General features: G+C 43.0%; 3 protein-coding genes across 5 annotated transcripts; 2 read left to right on the forward strand and 1 right to left on the reverse strand.

Annotated features, from left to right (window-relative positions):
• Positions 1-774: 774 nt before the first annotated feature.
• LOC130550476 (voltage-dependent calcium channel gamma-2 subunit-like) lies at positions 775-9,250 on the forward strand. The gene is made up of 4 exons (XM_057327960.1): positions 775-2,704; positions 6,095-6,178; positions 8,066-8,206; positions 8,343-9,250. The coding sequence occupies exons 1-4, from the start codon at positions 2,494-2,496 to the stop codon at positions 8,873-8,875; spliced, it is 969 nt and encodes a 322-aa protein (XP_057183943.1). The 5' UTR covers positions 775-2,493; the 3' UTR covers positions 8,876-9,250.
• A 2,921-nt stretch (positions 9,251-12,171) lies between these two features.
• ift27 (intraflagellar transport 27 homolog (Chlamydomonas)) lies at positions 12,172-15,297 on the reverse strand. 2 transcript variants are annotated; one of them, XM_057327964.1, is made up of 7 exons: positions 15,152-15,297; positions 14,950-15,029; positions 14,631-14,660; positions 13,001-13,060; positions 12,806-12,923; positions 12,514-12,623; positions 12,172-12,433 (listed from the first exon to the last, which is right to left on the reverse strand). In XM_057327964.1, the coding sequence occupies exons 1-7, from the start codon at positions 15,183-15,185 to the stop codon at positions 12,335-12,337; spliced, it is 531 nt and encodes a 176-aa protein (XP_057183947.1). In that variant the 5' UTR covers positions 15,186-15,297; the 3' UTR covers positions 12,172-12,334. The 2 variants fall into 2 exon arrangements, with proteins under 2 accessions (XP_057183947.1, XP_057183946.1); XM_057327963.1 differs by having other exon boundaries at positions 12,173-12,433; positions 14,601-14,660.
• Positions 15,298-15,776: 479 nt separating this feature from the next.
• LOC130550478 (synaptogyrin-1-like) lies at positions 15,777-21,066 on the forward strand. 2 transcript variants are annotated; one of them, XM_057327962.1, is made up of 4 exons: positions 15,777-16,081; positions 18,646-18,883; positions 18,977-19,122; positions 19,288-20,005. In XM_057327962.1, exons 1-4 carry the CDS (start codon positions 15,968-15,970, stop codon positions 19,408-19,410), a joined length of 621 nt encoding a protein of 206 aa, XP_057183945.1. In that variant the 5' UTR covers positions 15,777-15,967; the 3' UTR covers positions 19,411-20,005. The 2 variants fall into 2 exon arrangements, with proteins under 2 accessions (XP_057183945.1, XP_057183944.1); XM_057327961.1 differs by lacking the exon at positions 19,288-20,005 and adding an exon at positions 20,012-21,066 and having other exon boundaries at positions 15,792-16,081.
• Positions 21,067-21,195: the final 129 nt, after the last annotated feature.

Below are 21,195 nucleotides of genomic sequence, written 5' to 3' on the forward strand. Positions count from 1 at the left end.
CTCTTCTCTCTCTTCCCTCTCTTCCCTCTCTTCCCTCTCTTCTCTCTCTTCCCTCTCTTCTCTCTCTTCCCTCTCTTCCCTCTCTTCTCTCTCTTCCCTCTCTTCCCTCTCTTCTCTCTCTTCCCTCTCTTCTCTCTCTTCCCTCTCTTCCCTCTCTTCTCTCTCTTCCCTCTCTTCCCTCTCTTCTCTCTCTTCCCTCTCTTCTCTCTCTTCCCTCTCTTCCCTCTCTTCTCTCTCTTCCCTCTCTTCCCTCTCTTCTCTCTCTTCCCTCTCTTCTCTCTCTTCCCTCTCTTCCCTCTCTTCTCTCTCTTCCCTCTCTTCCCTCTCTTCTCTCTCTTCCCTCTCTTCTCTCTCTTCCCTCTCTTCCCTCTCTTCTCTCTCTTCCCTCTCTTCTCTCTCTTCTCTCTCTTCTCTCTCTTCTCTCTCTTCCCTCTCTTCCCTCTCTTCTCTCTCTTCCCTCTCTTCCCTCTCTTCTCTCTCTTCCCTCTCTTCTCTCTCTTCCCTCTCTTCTCTCTCTTCCCTCTCTTCCCTCTCTTCTCTCTCTCTCTCTCTTCCCTCTCTTCTCTCTCTTCTCTCTCTTCCCTCTCTTCTCTCTCTTCTCTCTCTTCTCTCTCTTCCCTCTCTCTCTTCTCTCTCTCTCTCTCTCTCTCTCTCTCTCTCTCTCTCTCTCTCTCTCTCTCTCTCTCTCTCTCCCTCCCTCCCTCCCTCTGTCTCTCTCCCTCTCTCTCTCTCTCTCTCTCTCTCTCTCTCCCTCTCTCTCAATAAGGCAGTTGAGGTCATTCAGTCTTGGCATTGTATGCAGCAGAGTACTTGTGTTCACAGTTTATTCAAATAATTTTGCATAACAGTAACTCTGTAGCGGTCTACTGTGGTAAAACGGCTGCCGGTAACATCACAATTTTGATCGGTGGTGTGTCTTACTGTAGTGTGTTGATCAGTCCATCTCTAAAACATCTCCAAGTCTCTACTGATGTCCGTTTCATCGCGAGAGGGAGACAGTCGCCTTGGTAACGCAAGAGTCCAGCTCACATCATCTGCAGAACATTCATCACTAGGTGATAGATCAACTGCTCTCACTAAACATGTATTAGCGCAGTGCAAATCTTATTTTAAGAGTTTTTAGCTTAATGAATGTATGCAATCTGTAGCCTAATATTTCCTCATTGAGATGAATGTCGCAAGTCGAGACACCTCAAAGTCACACAGTGTGTCTGGGCCTCAGATGTTTCCTATATGTGAGAACGAACCGAAACCTTTAACGGAACCTGGATTATTCTGTAAGAAATTAAAATGTTCTTCATCCGTCACATTAAACCCGAATAAAAGTGTTTGAGGATTCTCGTCAGCAACAAGCGGCACCGCAGACAGACTGACTGACCGACAGACAGCAGCAGCGACAGACATCGACCCAAGAATCCCATCTGCTGCAAAACGACACCGAGGAGAAAAGGGGAATATCAGATGTTCCTGACTGACCCTGATATCAATCAGCGCTCGCGCATCCCGCCATCCGTACGCCGCGAGCAGCCTCGCGCTGCTTTTATTCAACCGTCGTGATTCGGTGTTCGGTAGGCTACGTGTCTTTGATTGCGGGAGGACTGAGGGGGGTCGGCTGTGGTTCGGGAACCGGGTGTGACAGCAGCTCGGGTTCGGCTGAGAGGAGAACAGCAGGGCTGCTGTGCGGCGAGTTTGTCGGTTCTTTTGACCGGATTCGTGTCGAGTGATGGTCGAAGATTTTCGTTTGTCGTGGAGACATTCGACGATATAGCCTAAAGGCCACCTATGGAAACTGGAGACCAGAATTTTAAGAAAAAAGGGAAACTGCTGATTTCATTTCATTTTATTCGCTCGCTCGTTTCTGTGATCATCTCCAGGATGCATTGATTTCATTGACGTCTCTCTGTCTAGTCAAAACGAACGTTTGAACGCAAAACTGTTCTGTTAATGACTTGTTTCCATCGGGATATCTCGTTTTCACGAGCCACTGCTTAGTTCATTGGTTTGGATATGTCGGTATTCCAACGTTTAGATTAATGGAGACAGATAACGGAACAGGAGGCGCGCGCACGCGTCTGTTCTCCCGGCAGCGGTTCAGTGATGTGACGGGTTTTCATCTGGATTCCGCTTCAGAGGATGTAAAGACGCTGTGGGGCTGGCTCTGTTAACCTGCACTATATTACAACCATATATCCTTCAGATACGTTACACCAGCCATATGTAATGGATATGGTTTTAACTTGAGTGGATCATGTAATGTTTGAAGTAGAAGGATGTGTCAGTCATGTTCAGAGTAATTTGTCAGCATTACATCATGTTTTTAGGTAGGCCTACAGGTGAAGTTTGACTTAGAAGAAGAAGTGGCCTACAGAGTGCTCAGCCCTCCGGGTGTTTCAGACACCCCTTTTCTCCTCGTTTCGGCTGCTTAAATTGACCAATATTTATTTCCTATACATCAAGAGGAAAGGGGGCTCCCCTTTCATAGAATGTGGGAACATGGGTGTTTATGAGCGTGGGGTTCAGATGCTCCTCACCACGGTGGGCGCGTTTGCCGCCTTCAGTCTGATGACCATCGCGGTGGGGACAGACTACTGGCTGTACTCGCGCGGGGTCTGCAAAATAAAGAGTACTAATGAGAACGAGACCAGTAAGAAGAACGAGGAGGTGATGACACATTCCGGCCTCTGGAGGACCTGCTGTCTTGAAGGTAAGAAGAACTTCTATCCATATATACTCACCTTCATGCTGTTAGTTTGTAAAAACTCCAGCTAGATCTTTCACTGATGGACAGAGGATTGTGACCGTGATTGTCATGCTCCGATAATGACAAAGAAGATTCATAAATGTAAAAAAACACCTTAAAATACTTTCAAGTTGTTTAGACAGTTCTCATTCATATATGCTAAGTGTTTCAGTGTTCTCTCTCTCTCTCTCTCTCTCTCTCTCTCTCTCGCTCCTTCTCTCTCTCTCTCACTCTCTCTCTCTCCTCTCTCTCCCTCTCTCTCTCTCTCTGTCCTTCTCTTCATCCTCTCTCTCTCTCTCTCTCTCTCTTCTCTCTCTCTCTGTCGCTTCTCGTCTCTCCTCTCTCTCACTCTCTCTCTCTCTCTTCTCGTCTCTCTCTCTTTCTCTCTCTCTACTCTTCTCTCTCTCTCTCTCTGTCTCTCTCTGTTCTCTCTCTCATCTCTCTATCTCGTCTCTCTTCTCCGTCTCTGCTTCTTCTCTCTCTCTTCAGGTCTTCTCCTCTCTCTCTCTCTCTCTCTCTCTCTCTCTCTCTCTCTCTCTCTCTCTCTCTCTCTCTCTCTCTCTCTCTCTCTCTCTCTCTCTCTCTCTCTCTCAATCGCTGTAGCTCTAGTCTAGACCATCTGTCATTCATTCAGTTATCTAAACATCAAAAATGAGCAAACAGAAATAATACTATTCAACAATTTTTCAACCATTGGAATGATTCATTAGTGCCATTGTCATTCAGTTATTGTTGACACACACACACACACACTTTCAATTTAGTTTTTGTGGGGACTTGTCATAGACATCTTTTGTAATTTTCCATCCCTCACGCAAAACTTTCATAGAGTTTGTCGACTCTGTCAAGTTTGTCTTACCTGTTTTGAATTCTCACACTCCGTTATATGCAGTCACTCCTGTTGCTGCTGTTTGTATGAAGAGTGAATCGATGTTGCTGACTGCAGGGCAGGAGGATGAGGAAACACACACTGGCTGTTATATCACTGTAATGTCCAGACAGTGTTCATCTGTGACCTGTGTGACCTCAGGTCATCTGATAACACATCAGCATGAATTCTGATCAAGACCCACCCGCTTAGACAGGAAAAGACCAACCAGTCACAGATTGTTTTGTGTTTAGGGCTGAGCGTCTCAACACAGAAAAAACTAAACACAGAAGACATTAGTGGATATCCATTCAAAATTAGCAATATAAATAATAAAACTATTAATAAAACAAATAATTTCAGTACTGCTTCACTAAATTCAGAATATCTGTATGAAACTCTCCCATTACCCTGTAAAATCATAGCATTGATATCTGCGCACGCTGATCAGCTATCCCTGGAGAACTGCACATAAAGCTTTTAACCTTTGACCCCTCAGGTCTGAAGGGGCTTGTTCTGGTTGAATGTGGTCCTGATGATGTGTGATCATTTCTTAAACAGTCCAGCAGAACGTCACAGAATATCACCTTTAGACGGATCATTGAGATGTTTATCTGACATTCATGAACGCTAAGACACATTTAATGTCTCACTGCCCCGGGTCACATGACAAATGCCTCGATTGACATCTTACGAGTCTGTGGATAACAGACTCTGGAGCAACAGTGAGGATATAATCATGTGTGTGTGTACATACAGTATATAAATGCTTGAAAAAACATTAATGCTAAATTTACAATGATTAGTATTAAAAGCTAAACTTACATCACATGACAGCAGTTTGAAGTTATAGCTGCACTCAGTTACATTATGCCATTATTATTACAAATTAGACCCAAACAGTTTCAACAGATGATGATGTGTAAGGTAATGCAGTGAGACGAATGATGAAGTGCAAGGTAATGCAGTGAGACAGCGAATGCAGTGAGACAGATGATGATGTGTAAGGTAATGCAGTGAGACAGATGATGAAGTATAAGGTAATGCAGTGAGACAGGTGATGCAGTGAGACAGATGATGAAGTGTAAGGTAAAGCAGTGCCAGTGAGACAGCGAATGCAGTGAGACAGATGATGATGTGTAAAGTAATGCAGTGAGACAGATTATGAAGTATAAGGTAATGCAGTGAGACAGGTGATGCAGTGAGACAGATGATGCAGTGACACAGACCAGTGTGCTGTAGGGCAGACAGACGGGTAGTGAGATGTTTGCAGAATATTTCACGCCTGCTGAAGGTGATGACAGTCCGCAGTGTAATCCGCCTGGCAGCACACACAAACACATTCATACACGTGTGCATCTGGAGCCAGGAAAGTGTGTGTGTGTGTGTGTGTGTGTGTGTGAGCGTGCGTGCGTGCGTGCGTGCGTGCGTGCGTGCGTGAGTGTGTGTGTGCGTGAGTGAGTGTGTGTGTGCGCTGTGCGCTGTGCGTGCGTGTGTGTGTGTGTGTGAGTGCGTGTGTGCGTGTGTGCGTGTGTGTGTGCGCTGTGCGTGCGTGTGAGTGAGTGCGTGTGTGTGTGAGTGAGTGCGTGTGTGTGTGTGTGTGAGTGTGTACACTAAATAACCCATCTCAGACATCAGTGGAATCACTGAATTATCCTGTTAGTCACGGTTCTGATCACTTACACACACTTGCACGTGTGGAGAACACTGAATTATGTAACTCAGTTATGCAACATACATGCGTACAGCAGCAGACATTTCTGCAACACAAAGAGCAGAGAGAGCAGAAGTCCTGTAACACACAGAAGAGAGAATGATTCAGAGGTCCAGACAAACCCACATCAGCAACCATCTCAACCACTCCTGTTTCCATTCCCCCCTCATAACTCCTAATGATGATCATCAAGGGTCACAAGGGTTTTGTTGAGTTCTGTCTGAACAGCTTCACAGTGAGAAGCAGATGGATTTTACATTACTGCTATTAAATCAGGTGGATTTGGGTCAGTTTGTGTGATTGGTTTGATTTTGATTGGCTGTTTGATCAGGAAATCTGTGATGTGACACACATACTCGAAGAGTCACAGGTCACTCAGAGGATTATGGGAAACGTCAACTGTCATTCACTCATGTGCACACAAACGTCGATTTATTCTGATCAGAATCTCAGATTCTTCAAAAATTCTTCTTAAAAATCTGTAAGACTTTCTTGCCATGAAGTTAACGATGAGATGTGATTTGCAGCAGAAATGTGTTGGAAAAGGACTTTACCTCCCGTTTCTCTTTCTCTAGCTCCTACTCTTCTTAATTCATGTCTTTGATTTTGATGTTTACCTTCCAAATAAAGTGTAATATTAATATAAAGTGAAATACATATTAAGGCCATAGAGTCTGTAGATTCCACATTACTGTCAATGACCTCAGAGCTTACAGTCGACGTGTGATTGAAGGATTTTACACTAACTCCTCACTGTCTGTCTATATCTCAGGTAATTTTAAAGGCATGTGTAAACAGATCGATCACTTTCCTGAAGATGCAGATTATGAAGCTGATGCATCCGAGTATTTCCTACGTAAGTCAAACGCATGTGTGTGTTTGTTTTATCAACTGAACATGTAATGATGTGTGTGTGCTAGGGCTGTGTAGTGGCAAGTGCCTCCCGATACGATACATATCACGATAGATGGGTCACGGTACAATATATGTATTTTGTTACGATACACATTTGCGATATATTGCAATACTTCAAATAGAAAATGTCAAAAGTAGAGGTAGAAATACAACATGATGCAAAACACCAGAGGGGGTTTTCTGTGAGGATAAGAGTAAAAACATCCCTTACCTCTGCAGAGTGGCCATGATGTGCGATGCATGGACCTTTAGATCAGAGGTTTGGCTTCTCAAACTGTGGGTCGCGCCCCTCAAGTGGGTAGCACAGGGGAATAAGGCGGCTCACGCAAGTCACTTGTCTGTTGTGGTGCATTACAGTTAAAACACTGAACATGGGCAGTATTAAACCTCTGCTTCATCCGTGCTGTAAATGTGCTGGTGTCACATCCGTGAAAGCTCAATAAATGTCATTGTTACTTTTCTTAATAAACTTTCTGTCTAATGCACTGCAGTAGCCAAGTGACTTGTGTCATGACTTGAGAAGCTACAAACAGCATTATTTGATATAACTCATTACTCCATGACTTATTTTGACAACCAAAGCACACCCACACATCAGCTCTGAGAGCTCCAAGCCTTCTTATATTTTTTGCCATGCTCGCTTCCACTTACTTTTGGCCGTATGTATGACATGATTTAAAAAAAATTATCGATAGTAGACGTATCACTATCGGAAAAAAAATATTGCGATAGTTACATGTATCAATATTTTTGCACAGCCCTAGTGTGTGCTGAGATCTGTGTTTAATTAGGTCACTCATTACTATAAATATTTCACTGCAGTTTATATAGGTCAAAACTCTTATGCCCTCTCCTCTCATTATTAAACAGTAGGTAAGGACACACACATTGTTTTGCTATCTAATGAGAACATGTACTTTAGACATGTGTATAAAGCTAATCACTGTATATAACAGAAAATGTGTATTTTCAAACACAAACACATGTCTGGTTTACTATCTCCGTGGGGACAGTCCATAGGCGTAATGTTTTTATCCCCTAAACCTAAAGATCATAGAAAATGTTTTGCATTTTTAGATTTTCAAAAAAGATTGTTCTGTACGATCTATAAGCTTTTTTGCCCATGAGGACCTCAATTTTGGTCCAAACGAGTTGGTGTGCATTCAGGTTTAGATCCCCACCGGGATATAAAAACAAGGTCACACACACAATGAGAACATTAACAGATCAGACAGATATTGTTTTAGGATCAGAGTGATGTCATATTACTGCACTAAAACAGTGACCTCATACTGTGATGTCACTAGCAAGAGATGATTTGGAAGCGTCGAGGTGCATGTTGAGTAAGAGCAGCAATCTGATCAGGATAAGTGCTCAGACAGAGAGTCTCCCCGTGGACACAAACACAGTTATTAGAGATGAGATCTGTGTGTGTGTGTGTGTGTGTGTGTGTGTGTAATGACTGATCCAGTGTTATGATAAGAGAGAGGAGATGAAGAACAGATGCTAGTAAATCACGATGAAGGATTCTGTTTCTGAAGTTTGTGTCTGTTTGTGGAATCAGCATTTTTACAGGAGCATAAAATGCTGAGCAGAGGCATCTGGAGTGAATTTAGAGCAGACAATGAGAGAGATATGAAGTGTGTGTGTGTGTGTGTGTGTGTGTGTGTGTGTGTGTGTGTGTGTGTGTGTGTGTGTGTGTGTGTGTGTGTGTGTGTGTGTGTGTGTGTTTGTGTGTGTGTGTGTGTGTGTGTGTGTGTGTGTGTGTGTGTGTGTGTGTGTGTGTGTGTGTGTGTGTGTGTGTGTGTGTGTGTGTGTGTGTGCGCAGGTGCGGTTCGGGCCTCCAGTATATTTCCCATCCTCAGTGTCATTCTCCTCTTTATGGGAGGTCTCTGTGTCGCCGCAAGCGAGTTCTACCAGTCTCATCACAACATCATCTTGAGCGCTGGAATCTTCTTTGTTTCTGCAGGTGAGCACATTAACATGAACAGGTCAATCCTCAAACACCTCTCAGAGCTTCAGAGTTCTTCTCACAGGCTTTAATGTTAAAAGAGTGAGAAAGTCTGATTGATTGTCTCTCTCTCTCTCTCTCTCTCTGTGTTCAGGTCTGAGTAACATCATCGGGATAATCGTGTACATATCAGCAAACGCGGGCGACCCGTCCAAGAGCGATTCCAAAAAGAACAGCTACTCGTATGGGTGGAGTTTTTATTTTGGTGCTCTGTCCTTCATCATGGCCGAGATGGTGGGCGTCCTCGCCATTCACATGTTCATCGACCGTCATCGTGAGGTACGTGTGGCTCGGGTGCGAACGGGGGCCGGAGACTACCTCCAGGGGTCGGCCATCGCACGGATCCCCAGCTATCGGTACAGGTATCGGCGTCGTTCGCGCTCCTCCAGCCGGTCAACGGACCCGTCGCGCTCGCGGGAGGCCTCGCCGGAGGGGCTGAAAGGGTTCGGGGCGTTACCCTCCACTGATATTTCCATGTACGCGCTCGGCCGCGGGGGCGATACGCTGAAGGCCCCGCACGGATCGCCACCCACGTACAACTCAGAAAGAGACCCAAACTTCCTACAGGTTCACAACTGCGTCCAGAAAGACTCGAAGGATGCCAACCGTCGCACCACACCTGTATGAGCGCCCCTGCTGGTGGGGAGGAGAACTGACCAAACAAAGCGAGCAAGCGAAGTAAAAACGCTCTCTGGGATATTTCTAACACTAACGATAACAAGTTTACATGTTGAAGTCCAAAAAAAGAAACGTGAAAATGCATGATTTTCTAATCTTCCATAAACTAACACGTTTTTAAACCATGTGTGCAGAGTTGTGACGCCGAACAGAGAGATGTAGAAATGAAGACACAGGGAGAATCCTCAGCTTGAGGTTCAGATTGAGTTGGTGGTCTACTTTCTCTGTCTCTTTTCATTTCATTTTGCACATTAATACTGTGACTCTTGTGGCCGCTGTGACCCCAGGGAACATAAAAACACCCACAAACTGGCCACACTTGAACCATCATTATATATATANTACATAAATATAAATGTATTAATGATACATGATAAATAAACATCTATAAATATAAGAACTGTTAATTAACCTCAAATAGACTTCTTGATTCAAAAGAGAAAAAGAGCAGAAGTCAATAAAGTCATGATGGAAAACAGAAAGAGCACGTTTATTCACTCTCATCACATCAGTTGTGTGTGTGTGCGTGTGCGTGTGCGTGTGTGTGTGCGTGCGCGTGCGTGTGCGTGCGTGCGTGCGTGCGTGCGTGCATGCTTGTGTGTGTGGGGGAAGGGTAAACCCTACGTTATGGGGACAAAATGTCCCCACAAAGATGGCAATATCCAAAATCCTTGTCCTTGTGGGGACATTTTTTGGTCCCCGTGAGGAAACAAGCTTATAAATCATACAGAATGAACTTGTGAAAATGTAAAAGAGCAGACAGTTGTGTGTGATTGTTAGGGTTAGGGGGAGGGAATATGAGATACAGTTTGTACAGTATAAAAACCATTGCGTCTATGGAATGTCCCCATAAAACATGGAAACCCAACATGTGTGTGTGTCTGTACAAAATCTGTACTTTTACTTCGTTACATAACTTACATTGCGTGACGTTCCTTCGTTCCTTCATTTTAAAATATGCTTTTTAAAACGCGTTGTTTATTTCAAGGTTGTCGTCTCTTTTTACGGGCATTCTCGAGTGATCGATTCTTTTGAGTCGATTCTTTTGAAAGCATTAATTGAACAATGGGCAAAACCATTTGAATAGGCTAATGAATCAGTTCAAATGATTTGTTCAGTTCGCAGCACGATCTGAATCATCTGAAGCAGGATTACTCACTCCTCTTAGCGCGAAACTTAAGAACACGCAGAACACAAAGAGCGTTGGATGAAGTGGATATGAATCTATATCTATACAATCAAAACTGCAAATGTGTCATATTGTTTGTCAGCTATGATAAATGCCCGCCATATGCGCGCACCCGCGACCTGTTCGTCAGACACAGCAACATGCGTGTTACCTGTCAGACACAGAGACGTGGGCTTGCAGAAATATACATTTGAAGAACAGAAGGAAGAAGATCTTTAGGTTTAGGGGTTGGGTTAGGTTAGGTTTAGGGGATAGAATATACAGTTTGTACAGTATACAACTCATTACGCCTATGTACTGTCCCCACGGAGATAATAAAACATACATGTGCGTGTGTGTGTGCGTGCGTGCGTGCGTGTGCGTGTGCGTGTGTGTGCGTGCGTGCGTGCGTGCGTGTGTGTGTGTGTGTGTGTGATTCTGTCTGAAGCAGCAGTAAATCTGTTTGTGATCAGTCTGATGTCCAGTGTCATGGTGAAGATTGAGAGGAGCTCTGATGCCCTCTGCTGAACATAAGAGCACACGCTATGTTTGTGTGCAGGTCTGTACGTCTGAAGCCTGGGAGCCAAGTCAAGGCATGTGCCGAATACCGGCTTCAAGGTGTACCACGGTTTGGGAAAAGTCACGGTTTTAAAACCCACTAAAATGTTCTGTTTTACCGTTCGCAAAGTTTTATGAGCTGTTTTTGTCTCATCAAAGACGGAAAGTGCAGGAATCCATCAGGTTTTTTTGTTTATGTTTAATTTGTTGTTTGTTCCTCTGCATTTAATGTATTTATATATTTATGTGTGCGTGTAAGTATAATGACTAGAAATGCATGTAAAAAAAGACTAGAAAGGGGTGCCATGCTTTCAAAAAGTTTGGAAACCACTGATTTAACCTGACATAATGTCCATGTTTACTGCTGTTCCGAATATTTTTGTGTTGCTTAAAATGTGTTCAATGTTTTTCACACAGTCATTTAAAAGAACACATTTCAAAGCAGTGATCGTAATGCTGCCATACCATGTTATTTTGGCTTATTACGCGGCTCATTTGAATGCTTGATTCTGATTGGCCAGTCGCGACATTCCAAGGGTAACAACCGCTCAAAACTAGGCTGAGTTCAGCCCCGACAAAACGTTTTTTAAACGGAAACGGTGGTGCGGTTGAACACCCTGTTGTGATGACGCAAGAGTTGAACTATGGCAGCTGAGAAGGCCATTCTTTGAGTTCTTTTTGAATAATTTTCGGAGCCTGATGAAATCGGTATAAATACGTGTTGAATACTGCAAAATACATCTCTTCTAATATCTTTAATTGTTGTGTATACCGAGCTGCAGCGGACACATTTAAACGACTTTACTTGGACCCATTGTGCGAGCTGTCTCTTTAACACCGCGTGGGTTATATACCTGTTGCTGCTGATTGGGCCGACATTCTTGACACGCCCACCAAACAAGAGAAAACGCATCTCAAACCCTGTTGCACACCGTTGAAACCCGTTTCCAGGAAACGTGTCGTTCAAACCGGAAAACGTAGCAAAACGTTGCGCACCGGTTTGAGCTTGAACATGCCCCTAATAACACCCTGTAACCCGGATGCTGCAAATCATTTTGAGAGGGACAGTTTAATATTACACAAAAATAAATTATAAATATGTCTTTTAATAACATATATGACATTATATTTACAAATGATTAAACCAATGTGCCTGTTCGTGACGTTTTAACGTCGTTTCTTACTTTAAAACCGAAGAACCTTCCTCGCAGATGGTCTGCATTCGGTAAAATTTGAGCTAATAAAATATTTCTAATTCACATTATATGTCCAGTTTTTTTCTCATGTGGCAAGTAGCCGTGTAATAAGCAGGATAATGTACAAGCAGCCGGCTGTTATCGCGAAATAAGTCCCTTCAGTGTGACACAAGACCCTCCGCTTCACGTCCTGATCACACTGTCGGGGATTATTTCTGCCATAACAACCGGCTGCCTGTACATTTTCCCTTACTTAAGGTTTTCATACCGTCAAAATCTCATACCGGCCCATGCCTAGACCCAACAAGATTCAAAACATGTTAAAGAGGGAAGCAGAACATCTGTGTTATCACAAACATGTTCTTTATTCAACATATTAGCATGAAATCACAACTGAACGTAATCATCTGATCACTCTTTCACTGTTATAAAAACACGGCTTCTCACTGATATGTACACAACATTCATGAATGAGATCAGGCGAGGTTAGAGGACATTCTTGATGGTCTGTATCTGATCCTGATAGAGGCTGTGAAACATCTGCGCCAAACTCAGGAACGGAGCTTCAAACTGTCCGATTTCTTTCTGTCAGACATACAAAAGAGAGGTTCAGATGAAACTCTTTCACACACACACACGTTCAGTTCAGAGATGAATTTACTCACTGCAGATGTCTCGTGATACTGAAACCCGTGAGTTTGAGCCCACGTCTGAGCTTCAGCACTGTCCACCTCTCTCCTGAATGACAGGTCACATTTATTACCCACCAGCACACCTGCCGCACAAATACACACTCACACATTAAACTACACTACTGTAAAAGGTCTAAACTTGAGTTTAAATAAATAAAAAATATTGAAGTGTCACAGTATTTACAGTGAAAATGACATTTCATCTGTCAACAGTTTATAATTCAACTCCATAAGAGAGTTTTCAACAGGTGTGTGTGTGTCTCACCTGGTACCTGCAGCCCGTTACAGTGAGATCGGACTCTCTCCACCCAGTGACTGCAGCTGGTGAATGAGGCCTCGCTGGTAATGTCAAAAACCACACACATCACAGACGGTTGACCCCACTAAAACACACGTCAGGTTGTCACAGGGACATTTCACTCTACAGTCACATGTGTTAAACTGTTGAAACCTCACTCACCACATTCTCACAGGCGTCTGCAAACAGCTCTCGTCCGGGAGAATCATAGATAAAAAACTCCTGACAGAGAAAAACAACAGAATTGTACAGCACTGTCAGACAGACAACTGGTGTGTGTGTGTGTGTTCATGTTTGTATATCCCGGTGGGGACCTAAACCTGAATACACACCAACACATGGGGACTCGTGTCACCGTGGGGACCAAAATTGAGGTCCTCATGGGCAAAAAAGCTAATAAATTGTACAGAACAATATTTTTTAAAAATCTAAAAATGCAAAAAGTGTTCTATGATCTTTAGGTTTAGGGATAGGGTTAGGGATAGGGGATAGAATATACAGTTTGTACAGTATAAAAAAACATTACGCCTATGGACTGTCCCCACGGGGATAGTCAACCAAAGCCTGTGCGTGTGTGTGTGTGTGTGTGTGTGTGCGTGCGTGCGTGCGTGCGTGCGTGCGTGCGTGCGTGTGTGTGTGTGTGTGCGCGCGTGTTACTGCACCTGGAGTAGTAGTGGGTATTTCAGTACTCGCTGCATGGGGACCACTAACAAGTCTCTCAAAGTGAATTTCCCATTGTTAGCTCTCTTTGAACATTCCTGTAAAACAAGGCATGTTGAAATAATGAAAAATTAACAAAGTGAAAAAAAATCCTGATGAAATCAAATGAAAATGTTTACTATTCTACACATGAGTAGTTGAGTATTTTTGTGCACCTCCAATTTTAGCCGAACACCGTCTTTCTCCTTACAGATGAAGTCTAAGTGTGAAATGGCTGTTTCTACATTACTGCAGTATTTTCCATACAGAAGAAGCCTAGGATATACAGAATCAATGTTAGCAAAAAAGCACATATTAGCAGTGAATATATTTCTTTATAATTACGACATTTTTAGGTCCATTCTGTAAACATACAGTAGGTCCATTCTGTAAACATTTTCCCCCACAACTAAGACAGAATATGTAAAAAAAATACAGTGTGCATGCAAATTCAAGCTGGTTTCATACTTGTCTTTGTAAACAATAAAGATATGGTAGAGGTTTTCTGCATTTTTATTTGCAACGGAGTCTTGAATTTCAGCCATCAGGCATTTGTGAACTTTAACCAGGTCCTGTAAAGCAAGAGCATACATGTTCCAAAACATGAATTTTGGGCAAAAATGAGAAAAGGAAAAAAGCAGGCCTGTAAAGATTTTCATAAGCTGCTTTGAAGATAAGTAGTAGTGATTAATCCATCACACTGGATAGTTCTCTACTTACTGGTATGTTGATGAAAACTTGATCCATTTCTGTTGCTGGGATAAATTTCATCAGCGGGATCATAAAGTACTGTTACGACAGAACAAAAAAAAAACATTTTTGAAGCTCAGTGTGGAAAAGTTATACAGCATACTGCTTAGCAACAGCGGAATATCTGTCTATCAGTCAAAGTGAAGTGCGGTATGATGAAATGATGCAAATCATGCACCTTCTCAATGGTCTCCAGAGTCTCGGTGTATTTGGCTTCTGTCTGTTNTGTGTGTGTGTGTGTGTGTGTGTGTGTGTGTGTGTGTGTGTGTGTGTGTGTGTGTGTGCGTGTGTGTGTGCGTGTGCGTGTGTGTACCACACTATCACTGGTCTCTGGAACACACACTGATTTCTCCAGCAGCTCCACACCAGCAGTCTAAAACACACAACACCACAGAGTCACATTAAACATACACAACACATGACACACTACATGTTTTACTTACACAACACACGTATGTTTGCTACATGAGCTCTGAAGATAATATCAAGAGGCCGCAGACAAACAGAATTACACACAGCATCACTACTCTACCCATCATTCATTGCAAACTAATGTGACAGCTGACCTCACTCGAGAGAGCACAGGGGATGATGGGATACCGCTCGGCAGAATATCAACCGTGTGTTTGTGTGTCGATGTTGTTGTGTTCGGATGCTCTTACCATGTTGTAATTCTTCTGAAACACAGCTCCATCACTTCTGAACATGTGACAGAGTGAACTCTTCCCTACAGCAGCGTCACCTGAACACACACAAGCACGCGCACACACACATAAACACTCGAGCACGTAACGTTACTTATCTGCGGTTCTTCACGCAAATACAGTACGAAATAAGCAGAACTCGGTGAAAAGGTTGTCTTACCCACGACAACACATCTCGCTCTTAACTTCACCATTACACACCACAGAATACCGATTAAAGCGTTCAAATCTGCACTTTAAAATGATTATTTACGAGTGATTCTTCTCCTTCACGCCTCGGCAACCAAAGCCCCAAGCGTTGCTTAGTAACTGAAGTCAAGCTTTTCTATTGGTCTAGCCGCCTGTATCAGCCAATGCGATTGGCTGAGGGGGATGAACGTAAAAGTGCGTCACTCTTACGTTCAGTCAGTGTTTTTAAAGTAAACTCGCCGCTAGAAGTCGCGCTTCTGATTACCCGTGACTGTGGGAATGTTAATTAGCAATGGGTAAGTTAGTTACTAATCAGAGACCAGTTAAAATCACTGCAATAGACATTAAAGAGACTCACTTTACTATGAGAATTAGACAAATACAAAACTATTGTAATAAGTTGTAATAAGGGAGGAAAACCTGTTGCCTCACCCGCTCACCGTGAGGAGATTTTTCCAAACTTCTCCTTTACACGAGTGTAACGTTAGTTTAGAGACTCGTCTCGCTTTTGTGTATTTGTATGTTTGCACTTTTTTCCCTCTGCATCGCAGTATCGAGGCTCCGGTCGCCACGGACACGCGCTTAGAAAGAAGCAGGTGCCTGCACGCGCTCGCCTCCTCTCCAGAACGCGCTCGCTTGCAACAGTCAGTGGGATAGATTCACGTCGCTCACAGAGAGACCGATCGCGTCATTTTGAGATAAATAAAGCGCTAAATTGTTGTTAGAGAGAGATCAACAGAACCGGCAGCGGTCAGAGGGAGGTTGACAGACACGGGAGCGCGCGCTGATGGACGAGATTCAGCAGGGAATCGGCGCGTACGGCGCGGGCAGAGCCGGCGGAGCGTTCGACCTGCTCACGTTCATCCAGCAGCCGCACACCGGCCTCAGGATCGTGTCGTGGGTACGTATCGCGGTTACGGTTCGGCATGTGATGCTGTGACACCTCAGACTGTTTACATCTTTCATCTCTCTCTCTCTCTCTCCCTCTCTCTCTGTGTGCGTGCGCGTGCGTTGATGATAGTGGACTCTGTTATATGGTGACGATCAGACAATGGCAAACAACAATATTTAAGACACATTTAAAAGTGAGAATGCATTTAAAGTGAAACATATAGAGCATGATAATACATGTAAAAGGTTAAGGGAAATTCTCTCTCACATCTCTGCACTCATTGGTGGTTCTATGGAACACTTTATTTTAAATTAGACTATAAACGGATTAAAATCTTTTGTCCTCATTTCCACAGATACAGTATGGTAATGATTGTGTATGTAGGCCTATATGTGGAGCCCACTTACCAAATGCATAAAATTTTACAAAAAGCCAAACACAGAGGATGTTTCATGTTGTATGTTAAAGGTAGTGTGGAGTTTGTCCAATAGGTGTATTGTTTGCTGCCAAGATGGATCCTAAATAAAGAGAGACCATCAAGACATTCCGTTCTCTTGGAGTTTATTCAATTGTATTGGAGATACAACATTTCAGGTCAAACATTTGATGGATAAAAGGTTTTATGAATGATCCTTGAATCATGTGGCTTGTTATGTACAGTAGACGTGTGATATTGAGTGATCAGACAACAGGTGAAAAATCCCACTCGCACTGAAAGAGGAACCTGAATCACAGCTGCAGAGCAGATCACAGGCTGTGTTCACACGGCACACACTGGATTTCAAGTCCAGTCATTAGTACTGAAGTTTTTCTTTGAGAATGATGAAATGGGATTCGTTGTTCAGACAGTGTAGTTGATATGCCTTTTATCTATGTTGGTTGCTATGGTAATTACGTAAGCATCAGCAGGACGGGTTTCTCATACAGCGGCTGTGTCTTCATGGAATAAATGTAGTGTAACACACAGTTGTAGAGAATTGTGTGTGCATCCAGAATGCTGCTTCACGTCTAGTTTTCGATCAGCCGTGTAACACCCCTCCTGATTTCACTTCACTGGCTGAGAGTTGCCACCCGCATCAAGTTTAAATCGCTGACACTGGCCTTCGGAACGATAACGGCAAATTCGCCCCTTTACTTTAACTCACTGCTCCAGGTCTACATCCCCTCCCGTCATTTTCGGTCTGAAAATGAGTGACGGCTGGTTGTTCCATCACAGCGAGGCACCAAATCGCTTGTAAAAACCTTCTTATTGGGTTCCCTGTGGCAGAATGAACTGCCAGCCTCCACCTGAACTGCAGCGTCCTTCACAAGTTAAAAAAAAACAGCTCAAAATATACCTGTTCCACATTTATTTGACTAACCAATGTGTAAAAAAAAAACTTGTTCATTCTCTCCTTTGCTGACTCCAGCTTTAATCCTCTAGTAGCATGGCCTTGTAAACTAACGGTATACTGTTTAGCGTGTTGACAAAATGTTTATATGCTCTCCTACTTGTTACTCGCTTCGGATAAAAGCGTCTGCCAAATGAATAAATGTAAATGTAATTGTGTGTGTTTTGTGTCACATTTCAAAGCACATACAGATGTTTCTGCCTGTCTGATTCTCCGCCCACTACACCCTAAACCACCTATAGCATCATATAGCATCATGGCCTTTCTTCAGAATCTGTAAAAAATAAAGTTGTAAAAACACAAAGTCCTGCTCATATCTGGCTAAGAGAGTCTTGGGCTGAATATGTTCATTACAACCCTGATCAGAAATACTCTGACAGACTGTTTGTGTAGTTTTGTTCATGAGTGATTTGTGTGTGTGGTGATGTCATTCGCTTGTTCTTTTCCATTCCGGCCAGGAGCAGAAGTGACAGTGTCTATAAATATCGGTTCATTCATCTCTGCTCCTCATGGTCTTCATCCAGCAAGAGAAACACACGCACAAAATGTGTTCTTGTGTTCAGAAACAGCTGGACAGAACGCTTTAAAATAACAACACACACCATACAGGCAAAGATCTGCTTCTTGTGTGCAATGACCAGCGATTACATATAGTACAGACAGAGTGTAAAGAATAATATTCCTCTGATTGTCTACCTGCCTTGTCCTTTACACACACACACACACACACACGTTTTGATATCTGTTTAAATCCTGACACCTGTCCTCTCTGATCACACACACACAGGTATGATTCAGCAGATCAGCTACATTAATACCTGAAGCGAGACACACTGTCACTCATCTTCATGTTGTGCATCAGAAGATGAAAGATGAATTCTCACACTTCACATGTTTGAAAAAGGGGAAGTGTTTTCTGCTTGGTCTGTAACACCTGTGCGTTTCTGTCTCTATTTCAGCACAACTTTGCCTTTTTTTACATGAGTTTATTTTTCGACCTCCTGCAGCTTGAGTGAAGTCTTTACAAAAGATGTTTAAAAAAACTCACATCATAAGAATTAAAAATGTGTGATCTGAGTTGACTGTAAAACTAAACACTGTAAAATGAAGCGTAACTTTCAAAAAGAATCACGCCCTAAACGCTTGAACGTTGAAGTGTTTGATCTTTGTGTCTTCATTCAGCTTTTTTCACTGGTGATCTTCGGCTGCGTGTCGAATGAGGGCTACATCAACAGACCTGATGAAGTCAAGGAGTTCTGCATCTTCAATCGGAATCAGAACGCCTGTAACTATGCGGTGGGCATGGGCTCGCTGGCCTTTCTCAGCTGCATGCTCTTCCTGGCCTTAGACGTGTATTTCCCTCAGATCAGCAGTGTTAAAGATCGAAAGAAAGCCGTGCTGGCAGACGTGGGCACGTCAGGTAGACAAGACTTCACTCACATACTGTACTGAGAGTTCCTCTGAAATGTTTTACAGATGACCTGATGTGTCATCTGCCATCTCTCTGTTTCAGCGTTCTGGTCCTTCATGTGGTTCGTTGGTTTTTGTTTTCTGGCCAATCAGTGGCAGGTGTCTAAACCAGACAACAACCCACTGCAGGAAGGTGGAGACGCGGCGCGAGCGGCCATCGCCTTCTCGTTCTTCTCCATCTTCACCTGGGTCTGTACCCGATGTTATTTCTTTGGTTTTTATGAATCTGATCTAAGGAAAGATTTTCTCATCCTGGAGGTGATTTGATTGTGGTATCAAGCGTGTGTGTGTGTGTGTGTGTGTGTGTGTGTGTGCGTGCGTGTGCGTGTGTGTGTGTGCGCGTGTGTGTTTCAGGGTGTCCTCACGCTGCTCTCTTTAGGGAGATTGAAGCGTGTGTGTTTTGAAGAGGAGTATGAGGAACTTTTTACCCATCAGCCCCCTGAGCTCACACACACACATGCGAACATGTCTGTGTGAGTGTGTCACTAAAACACATCCATCAAACACACAAATACACCCGTTCATGAAGAAACAACAGCTTCCTGTCTCGTGAGAGTTCCAAACTCTGAGCTTATTGACAAGAAGACAATAAAGGCTCATGTTAATTTACTATTAAATCATTATGTTTTGAAGAATCACATCAGTTCTCCGTCTGAACATTCAGGGATTTTACCAGCAGGTGATTTTTCAGCAGTGCATTCTGGGATTGTCTCTCTGTGATGTTTGCTGTAACATGTAAATGAGATCTGGTTAACCGCGGATTCATAATTAACATTCTTAACTTTCATTTTCTGTATGCTAACTATTAAACTCGTTTCTCTCTCACCTCCAAAACCATCATGATCTTTCTCCTCACATCTCTCTCATGATCATCATGATCTCATCTCTCATTGTTTAATTTCTTCTTTTGTTTAAATCACATTTCTATTATTATGTATTTATGGGTTTATTTGAATGGTTTGATTGATGGATTCCATACATCCATCTTTTCCCTTTTTTAAACACATACCACCTTAATCTCTATCCCTTCATCCGCACCCCTCCTCCCTTACATTCTGCTCTCTGATTGGCTGAGCAGGCCGGGCAGGCCTTCCTAGCGTTTCAGAGGTATAAATTGGGGGCCGACTCAGCTCTTTTCTCCCAGGACTACACCGACCCAAGTGAAGACGCCGCCGCCGCTGTTCCATACAGCTCTTACAGCGCTGCAGATGATCTGGAGAGTCCGGGAGGAACCGGATCCTACCAGCAAAGCACTGAGGGCATCTATGATGGGTCAGCAGGGTACCAGCGGCAGGAGTACTGAACCGGTGGGAGGGGTCACAGGGTAGAGGAGCATCAATTACACAAATAACACATGTTAATTGACTGCATTACAAATGTGATTGAAAGACAAACGACTATGACACAGTTCCAGGTTTGTTGAGAAATGAGATAAAGATGTGTGGTGTACGCTGAGAGATAGAGTTTGTGAAGAATCAAACACTCTAATCCATTATTCACTTCACTGTAAACAGTGTTAAACCCATAAAGGCTTCATCTACATCGTGTTCAAGACACAAATATTATTTAGGGAGCCATCATGACTGCATTAGTTTGCATCAACAGACGTCATTTCAGGGTGTCAGATCTAGTACAAATAAATCTTTACACACACATGGTTCTCTTTGTTTCATGATTGTACCATAATTTGTATAAAAGAAGAAATGAAACTACATGTTACTGTAATAGAATATGTGCGCAAATACTGTAGAGTAATTCCCCTCAGATTTATTCCAGAAAAGTCCACAGTGAAGTGTAGCTGTTTGTGTGGAGAGATGTTTCTCGTGTGATCTTCAGCTCCAGAGCATGATGACCGTCACATTTATTCATCTGAACCAAACATGTCTTAAAGATCTAAATGACATCCACAAATAAACACCACCACCCTCTCTCTCTTTCTGTAGCGTGTGCGCGCATGTTTTTAATGGATCTTTGAGCATCTTTGAGTAATTGTACTCTTCTGAAGTTCAGACACTAAAGACACATCAATATCTGCCAGTAGCTGCTGTATGTAAAACTCCTTATATAACCTCTATAAATGTTCAGAAATAAAAATAAAGGTTTTATGTTTTGGCATTATATGTCTTTAAAATGGTTCCTTTGTTGTCCAGTGAAATCTTGATAATTTATTATTTAAAAAAATAAAAAACAATAAGACAAGGCATGTGGTCTTAAAGCTATATTAGCTCTGTAGTTTGTGAAACTGTGTTATGTCTTACTAAA

Source organism: Triplophysa rosa, unplaced genomic scaffold (genome assembly GCF_024868665.1).
Source record: "Triplophysa rosa unplaced genomic scaffold, Trosa_1v2 scaffold346_ERROPOS92138, whole genome shotgun sequence".
Lineage (NCBI taxonomy): Eukaryota > Metazoa > Chordata > Actinopteri > Cypriniformes > Nemacheilidae > Triplophysa > Triplophysa rosa.